This window comes from Ostrinia furnacalis, unplaced genomic scaffold, assembly GCF_004193835.3.
Source record: "Ostrinia furnacalis isolate ACB-3 unplaced genomic scaffold, ASM419383v2 OfSCF0419, whole genome shotgun sequence".
Classification (NCBI taxonomy): Eukaryota; Metazoa; Arthropoda; class Insecta; order Lepidoptera; family Crambidae; genus Ostrinia; species Ostrinia furnacalis.
Genome location: NW_021130658.1, coordinates 152,510 through 171,758, shown reverse-complemented (window position 1 = coordinate 171,758; position 19,249 = coordinate 152,510). Strand labels below are relative to the sequence as shown.

The window sequence follows — 19,249 nt, the reverse complement described above, 5'->3', positions numbered from 1 at the left end:
GAACACTAACTAAAATGATTACCTTTTGCTTTTACTGCACATCAGGACCAATGTCAAAATCTTAAAAATAAACTAATCTTCCCATACAAATAAACCAATGATAGCAGCAGATTGGTTATTTGTATAGAAACATTAATTAGTTTGGACATTAATCCCGTAGAAAACTTTTGTATTTGAGCAGTAAAATCAACATTTTTTTAATTTATACAGACCAGAGTGTGGTATGCCTTAGTATCACAATGTTACACGGAAACGTACACATAGAATCTTCATCAAACGCGTTTGTGCGTCACAGTACCTGCATAAGAATGGCGGAATTCAATACTAGAAAAACTTCAATACCCACGATATTCAAATACTTCGAATTTATTGTAGCCTAAATGTTACCTAGTCTGTCAGTCCATGCTAGGAAAGGGTATACTTTTTATCTATTACAGTCCAAACCTATACAAAACACCTATACATACAGGGTGGAATTTTGTAATGCCACCTGGAGGGAAAGTACTCTTAATACTGTAGATAGAATTTTTTTCTGAAAGAAAACATTCCTTTACATAGTTATTTAATTTTTAGCGTTAAGAGTCGCATCTCAAACTAATTTGAAAATTATAAATAACTTGAAAAACTTAGGCAGTTCGATTTTTTCAAGTTATTTATAATTTTCAAACATTCCTTTATTTTTGAAAAGAAAGAGAACTGCATTCAAAGAATTTCGATTTTTTTTTCGAAAATTCACTACCATACCATACAATTTCCTGTAAGTACATACTTAATTAAAATAATTTAAGATTTCATGGTTTTCCTTTCATTTAATTTATCAAGTTTGTTAGAGAGATTTCATCCTTATACTAAACCCTAACGATCGATGCAATAAAAATACAGGTTGTAATTTTTACCAGATTTTACTTGGTTCGAATTCCGGGTGTGGCAAGTAATTTTTTGGAAATCTTTGAATGCAGTTCTATTTCTTTTCAAAAATAAAGGAATGTTTTCATTGAGAAAAAATGTCTATCTACAATATTAAGAGAGTACTTTCCCTCCAGGTGGCATTACAAAATAATAAATACGCAATAAATAAATGCAAAACATAAAGTTTTCATTTGGTTTAGTTGTCGATACTTTAAATTTTATATCATCGCCAATTTTATTAATGTCATTCCTACATAATACACATCTTAAAATAGCTAAAATGATTACCTTTTTACAAATGCATTTAATACAATGCCAGTAATTTATTTATAAAAAGAAAACAAATTATTATAAAAACTACTAATAAAATTTTACATTGACATTTTTATAATTCTATATTACCAAAATTACATCATGGCTGGCTATGCAAGAATTTCGCTTCAATATTTATTTATTACATCTGCATATAATGAAGATATGATATCAACACTAGTTGCTATACCTTCACACATACATATATAACATAAAAATATGTAATATACTGACGATACACAACATCAAACTACTACATATTATTATAAAATATGCAACTTACTCATGCAATATTTGTCACATGTGTATCGACAATAGATTGCGTATTTTCAATGTCTATGGCACTTATCCCTCCGCCAAAGAGAAAACGACTAACTGTTAACTGAGTTGCACCACCTATCTTTGAAGGTAACTATAACGTTAATCGGTGTTTTTGTATGGAGTTTGACAGTTTTTTGACATTTGTCAAAGTTAAAATAAGATGGCGCAACCCAGCCTATCTAATAACTATTTAAAGAAACGTCAATGTCAAGTTGTGTCATTGTGCTGGTAGGTAATATTTGGCCGATTTGGTCACCATTCAATGATCAGATTGGGCAAGTTTTACCTATTAAGATAAGGCTTAAAGCACAGTGACACAACTTGACGTTCAGTAGCTCTACCATGAGTTTACATTGAACGTACTCGCTAACGAATGCGTAAAAAGGTTCGTTGTAAAACCCTAAAAATCTACGACTATTTTAGTTCTTGAAAGTAACCCTCCAGGGGTGCTATAATACATTCAAGTATTTTTATCGGTCGTCAGTCGCTAGCGAGTATGTTTAGCGACAGCGCACATTGGCGACAAAACGCGGCGACAGACGCGGCCACAAAACGCATGCGCGCGTCATTTCATATTATTAGCCTGTCGTCGCGACATGTCGCGGAGTCGCAACGACAGCTAATATATGAAATGAATGACGTGCGCATACGTTATATGGCCGCGTTTTGTCACTCAATGTGGGCTGTCGCTTAATGGTAAGCACAGACTTTAATGTATGTTTCTTGAGCGAACAAATATAATAGTTAAAGCCCGGTCCATGAGCACGTAGAATTTTGTCCAATGACCCCTAGCTACCCATCCATATCGCTCGCGCGTAATTATATTGCTGTCGCGACTGTGCGACTGGCACCCGCACTGAGTGTGCAAGCGCGATAGCAACATAATTACGCGCAAGTGATAAGGATGGGTAGCTTGGGGTCATTGGACAAAATTCTACGTGCTCACGGACCAGACTATAGCAATTACTCGCTTTTCCGTCGGGACAAGTGCCTCTCACTACAAACAGTACCAACCTACAAAGTATACCCTGTCCCAGCCCGCGTTGGATAAGCACTTATGTGTTATTCGGGTCGGGCTCCAGGTCAGCCGGGTCGACCATCTCGAAGTCTCGGTCGGTGGACGAGCGCTGGCTGTTCTCGGATTCGGATTCCGATTTGTCTTGGGTCGGAGCGTCCTCTCTGGGGAAATAAGAAATAGGGTTGGTAAATATGCGACAAATTAAATGTATAACCGTAAATAAACTTAAAGACGAAGCACACTCGGAAACGGTTATACTGCAACGCACACTTATTCGCGCCTTAACGTAAACGCCACGCCTTGCAGCAAAAGGCGATACGATGTTGAACTGTTCATCCTTTTGCAAGATAATAAGTTTGTGTGCTACGACCTTAATATAACTTTTAAATTGCAATAGGCAGAATATTTCGGTCTTTTGAGGGTAAGGGTTTTTAATTTTTTGTGGTGCACGCATAATAAGGAGGTATTTCTGTCTAGCTGAGGACTATGTAAAACTCAGCCCACGGGTCCCAATAAGATATTTTTGTAAGTATACAATTAACTTAGAAATATTTAAAAAATCCGGGGTATTCTCCTATTAGAGGAAGATGACATGAAAATTCACTTTGGCCAGTTTGGGGAAAAATGGTAAGAACAATAAATTAACATTTTAAAAAGAATTAAATTAACTTGATTTTAGTGCAGTGGACTTGAGGAGGACAAGTTAATTTGCCAAAATTCCAATGAGGGCTATCGTTTTAGCGCTCATCAGTTAGCGCCACTGTAGAGTAAGGTCCTGTCACTTGCTAGTAGCGAAGACAGTGGCGCCAACTGGTGAGCGCTAAAGTGGTAGGAGGACTATCGCGTTTGCAATCATCAAGATGGCGCCACTGTAGAGTAAGGTCCTGTCAATCGCCAGGGGTGCCAACTGTTAAGTATAAAAACGATAGCCCTCATTGATCAGAGCCAAATTGAGGATTTGGCCTACACTCCCTACGCTATTTCTTTACAGATTTATAAGCGAAACTTACTTAGCTTCCGTTTCCACATCTTCCTTAGCCGCGGGCTCCGGCAGAAGAGGCTTCTCCGCCTCGTCGTCCGACTGCTTTTCTTTCTTCCGCCATCCAAACTTTCGCCTTTATAATGTTAAGTAGGAAGTAGGATGGACACTTAGCAATTCTGCGAGCTATGTCGGTCACTTTGGTTCTCCTGCGGATCTCCTCATTTCTGATTCGATCACGCAGGGAAACTCCAAGCATGGCCCGCTCCATCGCCCTTTGGGTGACCTTGAGCTTTCTTATGAGGCCCATAGTAAGCGAGCTAAAACCAAGTGGCAGTGGGCGGGGTACATAGCTCGTAGAGACGATGGCGACGATCGAGAACTTTTCTGCCCCAACGGGCAGAAAAGTTCTCGAGTGGCGACCACGGGCTGGAAGACGTAGCGTGGGCAGGCCTCCTACTAGGTGGACCGACGATCTGGTAAAAGTCGCGGGAAGAGCCTGGATGCGGGCAGCGCAGGACCGTGCATTGTGGAAAACCTTGGAGGAGGCCTTTGTCCAGCAGTGGACGTCATTTGGCTGAAACGAGGATGGACACTTACTTAGCTTCCGTTTCCACATTTTCCTTAGCCTCGGGCTCCGGCCGCGGCTCCGGCAGAAGAGGCTTCTCGGCCTCGTCGTCCGACTGCTTGTCTTTCTTCCGCTTCTTCTTGTTTTTGGCAGCTTTATCGCTGTCCGAACCCGGCCCGCGGTATTCGTACTGAAATTGATGTTATTTGGTGAGTTATTGAGTCAATAGGGAAGTTTGGGCATCAAGTGGGTATTGTGAAAACTTAAAACGCCACGGATTTCATATTTTATTGAGAAACCGTACTGTTTTAGTTACATAATTACGTGAAATATAATTGTTTGAATGTGTCCATCATGTCAGCTTTGTCTCGCTACACTACAATACGCTACACACGCGAAAGTACGCGACAGGACGCTACACAACGCGAGAGTATGCTACACAACGCGACAGCACGCTACACAAGGCGATAGTACGCTACACAACGGGACAACACGCTACATAACACGATATCACGCTACACAACGCGACAACGCGCTACACAACGCGGCAGTACGCTACACAACGCGACAGTATGCTACAAAACGCGACAACGCGCTACACTACGCTACATTTACCTTGTAAAGCGGCCAGAAGGAAGCAAAGAATCCAACATCCTCAGTAAGATTGGGCAGCAGCCACAAGTGGTGACGAGCCAGCGTCAGCACCCATACGAGACAGAACACGACCACACGTAGCACGGCAAGAGCGATTATCATGACCAGGAATGCGGCCGCTGCGATACTTAGGTAGTACACGCCTTTTCTGTGGACAAATAAAATAAGATTTTAATCAAATTCAAATTTTAAGTAAAAGCGGAGAGGCTATGGTCTCAATTTAGGAAGGATTTTGTTTGGAGAGGCGACTATCTCAACTCACTCGCACCAATGACGACGCTCTTGCAGTCATAGTCATAGCTTGAAGCTGCAATTGATAACTGCTGGGGCAGTTGTAATAACTGCTCAACAAGTGACAAGAGCGACGTGTAATAAAGATAGTGGGAGTTGGTAACTGCGCCAGAGCAATCGACAGCTCGAGCAGTCAGTGCTTGACTGCACGGTGAAATTCCAACTGCACGAAGCAGTCACAACTGCTCGAGCAGTTGTGACTGCTTGTATGTACGAATGTATGTAAGAATTCTGTGTTTCTAAAACAACATTCTCACGTGGGCGGGGCACATAGCTCGTAGAGACGATGGCCGTTGGTGCAGTAAAGTTCTCGAATGGCGACCACGGGTAGACGTAGCGCGGGCAGGCCTCTCACTAGGTGGACCGACGATCTGAAGGTTGCGGGAAGAGCCTGGATGCGGTAGTGCAGGACCGTTCGTTATGGAAATCCTTGGGGGAGGCCTTTGTCCAGCAGTGTACGTCATTTAGCTGAAACGAACGTTTCTTACCTGACAGTAGCCGGCCATAGGGGGAACATACAAACTCCGATGGTTCCGTCTGCTGTGTCTAGGAACACTTGATCCAGATGAATCTCGAGACGGATCTTGCGTTTCTCCATAAATATCTTACCTGACAGTAGCCGGCCATAGGGGGAACATACAAACGCCGATGGTTCCCAAGACGACCAGTGCGCCGCACACCCAGTAGTACCACGGCATCGGGTCGTAGATCCACACGTACGCATCCGCTGTATCTAGGAAGACCTGGTCCAGATGCATCTCGAGACGGATCTTGCGTTTCTCCATCAATATCTCACCTGACAGTAGCCGGCCATAGGGGGAACATGCAAACTCCGATGGTTCCCAAGACGACCAGTGCGCCGCACACCCAGTAGTACCACGGCATCGGGTCGTAGATCCACACGTACGCTTCCACTGTCTAAGAACACTTGGTCCAAATGAATCTCGAGACTGATCTTGCGTTTTTCCAACAATATCTCATCTGACAGTGGCAGGCCACAGCGGGAACATACAAACTCTGATGGTGCCCAAGACCGCTGTGTCCAGGAAGACCTGGTCCAGATGCATCTCGAGACGGATCTTGCGTTTCTCCATAAATATCTTACCTGACAGTAGCCGGCCATAGGGGGAACATACAAACTCCGATGGTTCCCAAGACGACCAGTGCGCCGCACACCCAGTAGTACCACGGCATCGGGTCGTAGATCCACACGTACGCTTCCACTGTGTCTAAGAAGACCTGGTCCAGGTGTATCTTGAGACGGATATTGCGTTTCTCCATCAATATTCTCACCTGACAGTGGCGGGCCACAGCGGGAACATACAAACTGATGGTGCCCAAGACGACCAGTGCGCCGCACACGTCCGCTGTGTCCAGGAAGACCTGGTCCAGATGCATCTCGAGACGGATCTTGCGTTTCTCCATAAATATCTTACCTGACAGTAGCCGGCCATAGGGGGAACATACAGACTCCGATGGTTCCTAAGACGACCAGTGCGCCGCACACCCAGTAGTACCACGGCATCGGGTCGTAGATCCACACGTACGCTTCCACTGTCTAAGAACACTTGGTCCAGATGCATCTCGAGACTGATCTTGCGTTTCTCCATAAATATCTTACCTGACAGTAGCGGGCCACAGCGGGAACATACAAACTCCGATGGTGCCCAAGACGACCAGTGCGCCGCACACCCAGTAGTACCACGGCATCGGGTCGTAGATCCACACGTAAGCATCCGCTGTATCCAGGAACACCTGGTCCAGATGCATCTCGAGACGGATCTTGCGTTTCTTTTTCTCTTTCTCTTTGTCTTTGCTGTCTTTGTCCTGGAAATATAAAATCATTCATTCGAATAATATTTTAATAATACAAACCGATTGATCGATATGATTGTTTTTACGAACGACAGCCAAGCACGTGCAAAAAATATTCTAAAGCACGACTTCCAATGAAATCCCAATTCGTTTTCAAAATAAGATAAACATGAAAAAGCCATCTGGCTTTTTTTAGCCATGTTAGAGAACAAGTGACGTTATAAATATCCTATTCATTCAGTTGAGGACTTAATTTTTTTTTTCAAATTCAAATTTTTTATTGCATATTAAGTTTAAAATTTTACAGATATTCAATACAACTCTATTTACTCAATAATCCATTAAATAACACTGCATTTACCTTGCCCTCACAGGCACTGGCCTGGCTTTTCTCTCCGTCTTTCTCGTCGCCACTCTTGCTGGTCTTATCTGCATCTTTCTTTTTGGATTTTCCCTTTAACTCTTGTTCAGTGACCGGCACCTAAAAATAGGTAAGGTTTCAATACAATAACGTTGAATTATTAGTTCGTATGAGTATCTCCTGGATTGTCTTCATAGAAGACTTCTTCAACCACTCCTAGGCATCAAAAAAACCTTTATGCTCGACTTGGTGGGGGCACTGCCGTGCCCCCAGAAAATGATAGCAAATCATCTCTTAGTTGCCTTTTACGAAGAGTGGAGGTGGTACTCTGCCGGAATCACACGGCTTAATTTACTACTGTTAATTGTGAAAAATATAAAACGTTAAAATAGCGGTATCGTTATAGCCAATGAGCTGCTGTCATAGTGACATTGACGTAATGTCAATGTCATATGAGAATCAAACGTCAGAATAGTTTTGGAAACTACATGGCTTGATGATGATGATAATTCTACTTGCCACCAGGGTTCGAAATGATAATTATCATGATAATTATCTTGATAATAACAGATGGATAATTATCAGTTGATAATAACAAAAAAATGCGCTCGTAAAAGTGAACTGTATTCGAAGTTTTCAAACTCGTGTGGACTGTGGTGGACGTTTTTTAACATAGATAATTCTAAAACCTATCTATTTAGCTCCATAACGATTACTCGTTAACTAGCGTCAAAATATATATCTATTTTCCACAACGCTTTATGCGACTAGCAATGGATAACTTGACAACAATCAGTAACCAAAAACATAAAGCAACAATCTCAACGTAACATCAGAATTTCTTATGAAACAATATGACAAATATGTATCTTACACTGTTGATAATTATCCGATAATTATCTGATAATTATCACGAAGCGTAATTATCTTGATAACTTCGAACCCTGCTTGCCACTGGTAAATTAGAGGGTAGTACTCCTACAGGAAAACTAAATAATCTGATCATGAAATAAACAACTTACCTTTTTAGCCCTGTGGAATAGTTTGTGCAAGAGCATCTGATGCAGGTAGTCCGTGACGTCATGGCGCGTGGTGAAGACCGGGTTCTTCCCCGTAGCCCATTTGGACGTTAGTAGCGCGTCAACTGCTTTTGCGCCTAGAAAAAACATATTTTGAATTAGTTTACATCAGAAAAAAGTTATTACAGACAACGGCGAATGAAGTTAAACTGTGGGATGTGAAAAGGCAGTTACAGGGCAGATATGTACCATCCTAGACTGCATCTCACTTAACACCAGGTGCGACCGTCGTTGTGATAGGTGCTAATGTATAGCCTAATGTTTGGTACCACTGAGGCATTTACTTTATATTAATTAACGAAGTTAACATTAATGGACTATCGATAAAGGAAGCAAATTATTTGAATAACGGTGTTCAACTATGCTGACCACAAGACAGGATTATAGAGAGTGCGAAAGACATTAATTGAAATAATTACCTTTTTAAAAAAATAAAACCGACTTCAAATGCGTGAACACTAAAAAAACTAAAAATTAAAAATATTGCGAATAAAAAAGTTCATCCCCAATTTTCCACCCTTAGGGGTGAAATATTTTCTTCAAATTCGCATGAAACCACCCTTTTGATAATACCTATTCAACAAAAAAATAATCGTTCAAATTGATTTATAATCGGCGGAGATATTGCGTATAAAAAAGTTCATCCCCAATTTTCCACCCTTGGGGGTTGTTTTTTCTATTATTAAATTTAAATGGGACCACCCTTGAGGTATTACCTATACGCCGAAAAAAGATTTGTTCAAATCGGTTCATAATTGGCGGAGTTATCGCGTAACAAACATAGAAAAAAAAACATACGGGTCGAATTGAGAACCTCCTCCTTTTTTGAAGTCGGTTGAAAATAAAGAAGTATAGAACGTTAACCTAACATTCATACATAGGTTACAATAACGAAAAATCTTTGATGTTTTATTCGTCCTCCGATAACAAAGTTTGTATAATTTACATAAATAGGTCATTTTTATCGCTACGATTAGTTCCATGTTAACGCTCTACGCAGTTAAAACAGCTCGATAACCCGTTTACAAAGCTATGGTTTTTATTAGCGGCCCATAAAAACTAAAAGTGGCTCTTTGCTTCATTGAATCATATCTTACGTCGTCATTACTCAAGTAATTGAGGATTCAAGTGACATGATTCCAAGCCTTCAAGATGCATTGGATCTAGGTTAGATATTTATGGGGACACGAAAATTTTCGCGGTTTTGCAACAAAAATAAACATATTATTTTGTCAATTACTATGCTACTGCTTATTCCTGTCACTGGTTACTACTTACGTATTTACAAAAAAATATATTTACGTATGTTTATATCCGTTGCAGCGTTGTCTTATACCCATAGCATGTACAACTTTGTATAGATTAGGACTTTAGACTCTACAAAATATCCAAGTACATTTTATTTACTGATTTTCTCCCCATTTAGTTTAGCTAGAACTGCTGTTCTTGTCGTGTCGACAACAAACCTACACAGTGTCAGCCCAAAACTCTGATACAAGAGTGGCGTTGTCAGTAGCATTAAATCTTCCTGCGGCAGTTGTTGGGCGCCCAGGGCACATCATATGTCACATTCATCTAATATGTTTAACCACAGAATAATAATAATTACTACGTACAGAAGTTTTACTTCGCGAAGGTAAAATTTAAAAAAAATGTATGCTCCATTAACAATATGGTGTAATTTAGCCTGCAAGAGTCAAGCACCATTTTGTTGACAAACGTCAGTGATCGGCATTGCGCCGAAGCTATAGGGCTGACTTCTGTAAAATGAAGTGACGTGAGGTGCCAAACTGCGGAAAATGGCGGAGGAAATACATGATTTAGCATGAATTATCACGAATAATATTAACTACTTATTTACCTCTCAGTGTCTTGAGGCAACTTAAAAAAGTACATTCTGTGTTTTTATTATTATTTAGGCAGTTAAATACTGCACAGTATTTAGTACACCATTTTCTTTATTTTCTTCCATCATAGGTACACAAGAATACGCGTGCGTGAGTCAATGTTCGCTCGTATGTGAGGCCTTGTCGAATAGTATCCTGTAGGTGGGCCATCTTGCGTGTTTTGTTTGCGATGTAAACTCGCGGAGATGAACAGGCCTGGTATAACGTTGCAGCGTGGGGAGTGTAGACCAAAACTCTAAGAAATGATCAGATGATGATGATTTACTGAAGTGTTTATTTCCCTCCGTTTTAACGTCATCATGCTGTAGGTCAGTAACTCATTACATAGTTGCATGGCTAATCAAAAGATCATGATTGCTCTAATTGCACAATAGTTGTTTCTTCATTGTCGTTTTATGTAAATTGCCGCTAAGTAATTTAATCAGTATAATGCTTGGCAATTGTTCTTATTGTCTGTTTTTACAAGGGTTTTAATAAATAATAACGTTAAGTAGACTTTAATTTGTCTTGTCTTTAATCTGCCTAGTGTCTGCGAGGATTTATGTTACAGAAAAAACGTAATTATGCTGTCTACAAAGATAACGTGTCGCTATAGTGACGTTTGTCATTGTCCGTGTTTTGCACCATGAACCCCATGACGGTAGTCAGTAACGGTACACGATAGATAGTGTACATATAGTGTGATGGTGATCTTTTCTCAGAGCGCAACATGACGGATATTAACAACTTTGCTGCCGGCTGAAATTTCTAGAGTAATGCGTACCTATAGCCAAAATATGCAAAATTCTGCAACTACATACAAACAAACTAGGGAATAAATCGACGTCGTCGTAAACAAAGAAGGATCTAATATCAGTTGATCAAAAAGAACACGTCTGTAAAATGCTTTAGAATAATCACATCCCCCGGTGATTGATTCTGTATCTTCGATATTTTTATGAATTTTGAAAAATAATAGTAAAATCATCACTTCACGGGATTTATTGCAACAATATCTATTTTATATATTATTATAGTAAAAAATGCAACATAATAGTTTAAAATATTAAATAGTAAAATCATTTAAAGGAGCAACTTAAGAGTAGTTTTATGCCTAAAACAGATTAGACGTATGAAGACATGCGACGTTGTTTGACGACGACGACGAAATATTAAATACCAATAAATAACAATGTTCACAACAATGTTTACGTGTAAATATTGAAATAAGTAAAGAATTCGGTAGTTATAATGATTGATTTATTTGTTGAAACTCTTTAACAGCGATGTGTCGTTACTCGTTTAGTAGTTTTCCCCAATTAAGTTGTTTTCATTGTGAAGAATGTGTAGCTGCATTGAATTGATTTGTTCCTCGACTACACATGGCGTAGGTCAAAATGACGCGAGTTGAAAAAGATTTTTCATGGCTTTTAAGGTTCCGTAGTCAAGACAAGGCAAAGAACCCTTATTTATATTGATTTCGCCATCATTTAATTTTATAAAAATACAGACGATCATCAGGTTCTACTTTAGCTTGATTTTACTTATTTTATCTAATGCACAGTCATTAGCAATTGTCATTATGGTAATGTTTTGATTTACATCTATTAACAATGAATACCATTGCAATGATATACTTACTCGTAACATCAGTGTTCAGTGGCATAGTGTGGACTAATTTGGACATGGACGAGGTTGCATGAGTATTTAGATTATTTCCATAGAACAATAAAAACCTAGCGTCAGAAAAACAAAAAAAAATATTCGGTCCTGTGATTATAACACTTGAGGACTCGCGCCTTAATTTGTAACAGTCATACTCGCCACCGGGTGCGCTGGACCCAGTATATAAAATCTTATGTATTTTTCAAAAACTCTTAATAAAAGTGAAATCTACTTTATTAGAAGGATAATATGATATAAACAAAGACAAAATAATAAACCAAATAGTCATATTTATTGCCTTTTTCTAAAATAACAACTTATTTAAAAAATTTAAGGTTTTTTGGCAAAATAAAGGTTATTTTTGAAAATTTCTGTAATTCATTATTTAAAAAAATACCTTGTTTATTTTCGTAAACTACTATGATTTGCTTACTTATACCAATTAACAATTAATGATAAATTAGTACAAAACATTAAAAAAAACACCTTGTTTACCGGGTTCAGTGGACTCAAAAACACATTTTTCGTCTGTAGCAATCACATGCAGTGGGCTATTTGATGATTATGACCGCTATTGGCTGTGCTACAATGTCGGGGAAAGGTACTAAGAGCGAAAACATCGCAACGCAAACGTCAAACTTTAAAAGTTATTACACAAAAATTGAAGAACTGTCCGGTCAGATCGGTCCGTTAGACCCATTAGCGAGTCCTTAAGTGTTAATCGAAAATTGAACTCCAACCAATTGAAAGCCTAAATCTATACTTGAAATTGAATCTACTTTTGAGCGTCTGTACTAATACGGACATAAGAGTGAAATTAATTTGTGAAGACGTGACGAGAATGCGACTCTACTACGACATACTGACACAGTAGAGTCACGCCAGTCACGCCATGATGTTACCATTGGTCAATTTACGTCATTCGTTTAAATTCCGAGAACGTGTCAGAGTTCTAAATTGAACTCCTAGTAATAAAGTCCTTAACCTTTTTATATTGTTTTTATTATTATCTACCGTTGTAGATATTAACCGTTTGGTTAAGAGGCGTAATTTTGTAAGCATCGAATTCTAATTTCTATAAGAATTTGTAACGGTATTTGCTCTACATTTTTGAGTCACCATGTTCCGTTTTTGTAAACGAAAACTGTAGGTGTTATAAAGAATTTATTATAATAACAACACCTACATTCATCAGTGGTTCTCCTCTGAAAAATACCCAAAATATTAAAATTAAGCGATTCATAAGTTTCATATGTGAATTTAAATTCTTTCTCATATGTAAAAATACGTCCCCTAAGTTTATTTCACAAAGCTCTACGGTTAACTTATTAAAAACTTTAACTGACCTGTGAAATACTCGACATGATGGTTCAAGAACTTGGTCTTCTTTGTAGGCACGTTGGCCTTCAGCCATTTCGCCACCGATAACTCCTGGCTTGTCGGCTTCTCAGATTCAGTTGGTTCGCCAAACTCCTGTGGATATAAATAATAATTGTTATAACTCAGCTATACAACTTGCGAAGTTGGCAGAAGTTAGTCGAAGTAGTAGTGTGGACACGAACTTCAGTTCGTTTCGTGCAGCCTCGCCTCGCCTCGCCTGACTTCAGATCATTATTGTCGGTATTGCACCCGAGTCAAAAGAGTTTTGAAGTTTGAAACACGAAGTGTCTTACTGTGGAACACGTACGAATAAGTCTAGCCGAGAGTGTCTACTTTCCTAAACCGGAATATTCTATGTTTTCCTGGATCCTAATAAATCTCTTTACCAAATTGTATCTAAATCGGCTCAGCGCGAAAAAGTAACAGAACAAACAAACAGAGATACTCATAGTTACATTCGCAATATAAATATTTCTCATTTACACATTAGTAATCTGACTCGGAAGACCAACTAGCTAGACCACTTGTGGCCGTCAAAATGTTTTAACGTCTGATATTAGTTCCCGATTTGAATGTACTATTTTATTAATAAAGTAAACAAAAGCTTGTAAATTGATAAACCTTTGTAAAACATATTTACGGGCTTTACACAGCTGTGTATAAATGACAAAAACTACGTAAAGAAGATTCACGAACATTTCAGTAGGATATGAATTTATCAAAAAAAAACCTACGTCCATGTAACATCGTCCACTTTAACAAATGTAAAAGGTTGATCTTGAAAACCTTGTTTCCGTGCAAAAAGAGCTACTTTTGAGTACAACAATTGTTTCAATTGATATGCTGTGTCGTTTGAATAGTCTATAGTTTAAAAAGACGTTCTCCTAAATAAATATAAGTCTAACTAGACATTGGGATATACTGTTTTCTTAAGGCCATTACATAAAGAATTGCAGATTTTCATGAAAATTCCATGCTCTAAAAACTTTTGGCAAAGCGAACTAAAGCAGTTCTACAGTATGCGACCTAGTAGAATGCCGGCGTTACGTAAGACGTTGAATGAAGATGACCATGACTTTGAACTGCTGGTGATTAACATGCATTACCTAACTATGGTAAGTAGCTAATAGCTTGACAGTGATACGCGAAGATTAAGACAAAGTTATTTAATCTATATTTTTATATTATAAAGCTGAAGAGTTTGTTTGTTTGAACTAGAGTTCTCAGAAACTAGGTATTGGTCCGATTTGAAGAATTCTTTTTGTGTTGGATAGCCCATTTATCGAGGAAGGCTTTATTTGGGCTATATGTATAACACCACCTTACAGAGAATAGGGGCGGAGCAGTAAAGAGAAATGTCGCAAAAACGGAAATATTATTCAAACTATTTTCACGCTTACGAAGTCCCATTTATTTTAGATAAGTTAGGCCACCAGTTGTTATTGCCAATGCAATTAACATCGTAACTCACAAAAATGATATCCACGTTTAAACAAATGAAAGTGATTTACGGGACGGATCTTCTTCTCGTTGTTCCCACCACTTAAATCCCTCTATAGATCTAATATACCTGACCTAAGAAGGTTGTGGACTCTCGAGAGAAGTTCAAATTCTTACCTTACACCAACCTAAAATATAGGTCGCTCTTTGTCAGACTATTCAGGAAATACCACTTAAAGATAGAAAAGTAATAAAGGAGAGTTACTACCGATAATCGTATATTATCGGCAACTAAATAAATAAAAAAAAAACGTGAATAGGAAGACAGTAAAGAAAGAAAGTAATAAGAATATCACACAGAGAAGGCAGAACGTTTTTTTAGATAACAAAAAGAACACAAACACAGTCACAGTTTCCAAACTTAAAACACACAAAAACAAAATCCTTCTGGAAAAATACTCACAAACTCCCTAGCCATAGCACAGTTAAAAAGCACAGTTAGAGTTATATTGGCACTACCTATCACTAGGACAGTTATGCGAGTTGTGCGTCCACCGACCGGTGAAAGTAGGTCGCAGAACGAATTACATGTATAACAAACTTCTTTCGATGGATTGGGCATGGTGGAAGAAGTAAGCCTACCATCACTACGATACTATTGTGCGAGATATTTTTAATTAGAGCATGATATTTGAATAAAAATCTCAAAGTATGTTTAATCCTAATGAGAATACGAATTTAAAATAAAGATTAATAAGCAATAAGTTAAGCTTGATAATGAGCATTTTACACAAACTTTCAATTTCAGTATTTTTAACTGTAAATAGGTCTGTTTCATGTCCATACCTACTGTGTGGTAATTATAGCAGAGTTATGAGAAAGAAGTTAAAGGCTGGCTTGCACCATCTTACTTTAACAAACATAAAAAATCTGTCAAACTCCATACAAAAAACACCGGTTATCGTCATAGTTACTGTTAAAGTGGTGCAACTCAAGCCTAAGCGTATTAATGACCAGTTTTTCGTTAGGTTAAACCCTGTAATTTTTTTTAATAAATTGCAGCACGGTTATAAAACAACTGTAAACAGTTATGTCGTTACACCTGAGGCGATGAAGCAAAATAATGACGCTATACGATGCTCAAAATTATTCAATAAAAACTCCTTTGATTCCTGCTACTGCGACGTTGGCGCATCCTTTACCTATTGTCGTTTCGTTTACGTTTCTTCCCACGGGTTATCCCACATTCGTCAAGTCCCATCCTAGCGATTTTCGAAAGTGTTTTTCGAGCGTGCTCGTATTTTGAGCTTGCGCGTTTTTCGAGCGCGCGCATTTGTCGAGCATGTATGTTGAACGAACACCACAAATCGTAGCGTGCATAATGAAGTTTATTACTTTCGATACTATTCTTGTTCAAATGAAAAATTAGGATTACTTAGGAGTAATCAATTATTGTATATTTTGTATGATGCAATACAAGACAGACTTTTCCTCATACTTAACCTGAATATTTTCAATGGTTTAATATTTAATTTTGTTACACGAGCCACGTTTTCGCAGTACGCTTATTATGCACGGGATTTACGTCTATCAAACGCCTAGAAACGCGGACGAAAACAATGGACTATGTAGTTAGTCGCTACTATTTTGAAAGTATCGCCACTACAAACGATTAACTCCAACTAAGCTTATATTATAAAATTTAAGACAGATATTATATGTAATGAAATTAATATTTAAAGGTTTTACGTCTATCAAATGCCTGGAAAATGCGGACGAAAACAATGGACTATGTAGTTAGGCGTTACATGTTATTTTACAAATATCGCCGCTACAAATGATTAGCTCCGACAAAGCCTAACTTAATCAGTAATTTAAGACAGATATTATATTTATTTAATGATCTTATTATTTAATGGTTATCGTCTGAAAGACATTATTGCTTTCAGGACAAATGATGATTTTAACTTAAGTTTTGTAAGCTGCGCATGAATTTCCATTAATCTATCTACTATACGCTTACCTAAATGATTTATTGAAGTATTTTTTTAAAGGATTTGGATATTGGAATTATTTTTAATGGTGTCAACAACCTTTCTAGGTATATTACTCTTGAAGTATATGTGCAAGTAAAGAAATATTTTTATTTTGTACAAAAGTTGGTAGCACGTGTTGCAATGTAAAAGAGACAAATAAAAAATTACCCCAATTTCAAGATAGTAATATTTATTATAATAATTTCAAGATAATTAATGTCAATTGTAGAAAACATAAAAAAAGCAGAGTGCGATTCAAATGTGACTCACGATAAACATACTTTGGTGTCAATGAAGCAAACATAACACTTGAAAATGTGAAAATTTAATATGATATGGACAAACCTTTTTTCGCTGCAAAAATAACAACAATCAAACTTTAATAAAGCAAGCAATGTGTCAATCAATGATGTATTTTAGGAATCACGATTTAATGGAAATCACATCACAAAATTATTTAAGAAATTTGATGTTGATTAATGTGCTTGTAATTGACAACAAATTAACACAAAAACCAGTTTAATTAGAATATTAATCAAATTGTTACCTAGGCCACAACTGGTAATAATTTATAATACATTACGATAGTAAGTTCCACGATAAAAAATGACGCGGTAGGCACTTTCAGTATAAAATATTTCACTACTTTCTTTGTGAATACTTTGTTCCTGAAAAGTGCAGTATGTTTATTGTTTACTCGGCGGATGAAGCATGCTCATGACATGTTGGATGAATAACCAAAATAGCCGAATCACTAAATGCAAGCACGTAAAACTACGCACAACATACAATGATATATTTGAGTCCCAACAAACAATGCGCGTCACAGGAAGGACGCCTTTGTGCGACTACGTTGAATTAGGCTATACATAGACAGAATTCATTTCCACCATATGATTCAGGGAAAATAAAGACGCACGTATTCCTTGAGGGAAAAACCGCAATACGGAATTACAGAAACGTAGACAAAAACAACACACACCACATTTTCAGATGCCACATTTATGTTTAATTATGCACTCACCTCTTTACGCTTTTTAGTTTTCCTTTTGTCTGCCATTGTAAATAAAATTTGTCAACGTTGCGGATATTTCTTGCCTGAAATGAATGAACAATTTCCAGTTTCCACTTTTCTGTTTCTTGTCTGACTGACGATGACACTTATAATGACAGATCATCAACTTCGAGATTGGCCAATCAGCATCTCCGAAAATCGAATGAATGAAAAAAAAACATGTTCCGTTTCAAGCATTAATCATTCCAAAACAAATTGATTGCACAATAATTGCAATAGATGGCGTTCACGTCGCTTATACCGGTCCTGCTATTCCTGATAATGCGTTGCCCGGTGCTTCCTGCAACCCTCACCAAATGATCGGTCAGGCAGGAGGCCTAACCACACTACATCTTCTAGCCCTTGTTTGCCACTCGGAACTTTTCTGCCCCAGGGGCCATCAGTTCCAGAAGCTAGTCCCACCCCTCAGATCATAGTATAGTAGAGTGTAGGTATAGGTTCTGAGTCCCGCCCAGTATCATCAAGCTACTTACTTGAGCGAAAGACTTCAGAGGTCTGAAGTTCAGACACTTGTGTCTTTCTTTCGTGCGTCCCGCCCCGTATCAAGCTACTTACTTGAGCGAGCGTTGACATTTGTGTCTTTCTTTCATGCAAGTGTTTATTTACGCAAACATATTCGTTCTATTATGGATGCAATAAAGTATTGAGTATTGAGTATTGAGATGTATTTTCGTGCAAGTGTCCGTGCGCGCAAATAATATTTCGCGCAAGTGTTTTTCGCGGTTAGTCTAGTGTCTTGTGGTGGACTGGTAGATAATGCCACCCGTCAATAAGTCCGACACTGTACAGTGATTAAGTGCAAAAAGTTTAAATAAATAAACTCCGGAACGAATTCATTTCGCTCACCTCTAACTTGTCAAGGAGGGCTGGGTAGGCTGGGCTGGGGTCCAGCTGGGGTGGTGGTTTATATTTTTCCTTTAGATTAGAGGGATGGTGTGATGTTGCCAGCGTTGCCATGCCAGACGTCCCGATTTTGGCGGGACGTCCCGGTTTTAAATCAAATTTATATGTCCCGCGCGGGACAGGCTCGGTCCCGCTTTTCGGAGAGAGACACTCACTTCACCAGACTATTGTTTGAAACGCCATATTATTCTAAAGATTTTTTTTTATTTCGATTTTTGTTTTTTTCTTTTTTTATTCTAAAGACGAATTTAACGATAGAGTAAATCTGATTTAAAATATTATTTTTTTGTTAAAATACATTTTCTATGACTACTTTTGCTATCTATTGTCACGTAAACGTAATTTTAAGTCAAATATAAAGATAAATATTTGAAAACCTTTGATTGTACACGTTTTTTTACTATGTCCCGCTTCTGACCAAAGTCCCGACTTGGCGAAAAAAAAAAACTGGCAACGCTGGAGGTTGCACTCTTTTAGGTGCTTCGGGGTATTTCGCCGAAACAGTAAATTTTCTGTGTCCAGGCAGGCGAACACATGTTTTTTATCTTCTTTTCTTT

The 19,249-nt window shown here is 38.2% G+C and overlaps 1 protein-coding gene across 3 annotated transcripts; it reads right to left on the bottom strand.

Annotated features, from left to right (window-relative positions):
• Positions 1 to 1,150: 1,150 nt before the first annotated feature.
• Trp1 (translocation protein 1) lies at positions 1,151 to 17,896 on the bottom strand. 3 transcript variants are annotated; one of them, XM_028320621.1, is made up of 9 exons: positions 17,739 to 17,896; positions 13,205 to 13,331; positions 8,251 to 8,384; positions 7,229 to 7,348; positions 6,674 to 6,879; positions 4,723 to 4,909; positions 4,140 to 4,297; positions 3,571 to 3,675; positions 1,151 to 2,721 (listed from the first exon to the last, which is right to left on the bottom strand). In XM_028320621.1, the coding sequence occupies exons 1-9, from the start codon at positions 17,772 to 17,774 to the stop codon at positions 2,598 to 2,600; spliced, it is 1,197 nt and encodes a 398-aa protein (XP_028176422.1). In that variant the 5' UTR covers positions 17,775 to 17,896; the 3' UTR covers positions 1,151 to 2,597. The 3 variants fall into 3 exon arrangements, with proteins under 3 accessions (XP_028176422.1, XP_028176428.1, XP_028176434.1); XM_028320627.1 differs by lacking the exon at positions 17,739 to 17,896 and adding an exon at positions 15,142 to 15,222; XM_028320633.1 differs by lacking the exon at positions 3,571 to 3,675 and having other exon boundaries at positions 17,739 to 17,895.
• Positions 17,897 to 19,249: the final 1,353 nt, after the last annotated feature.

What these genes read in the sequence shown, in the direction of transcription:
- Trp1 (XM_028320621.1), bottom strand. Translation starts at nt 17,774, where the DNA reads ATGGCAGACAAAAGGAAAACTAAAAAGCGTAAAGAG. An exon ending in AAACTAAAAAGCGTAAAGAG is followed by an intron (nt 13,332 to 17,738) that starts GTGAGTGCATAA and finishes TTATATCCACAG; the next exon opens with GAGTTTGGCGAACCAACTGA. An exon ending in TCATGTCGAGTATTTCACAG is followed by an intron (nt 8,385 to 13,204) that starts GTCAGTTAAAGT and finishes TGTTTTTTCTAG; the next exon opens with GCGCAAAAGCAGTTGACGCG.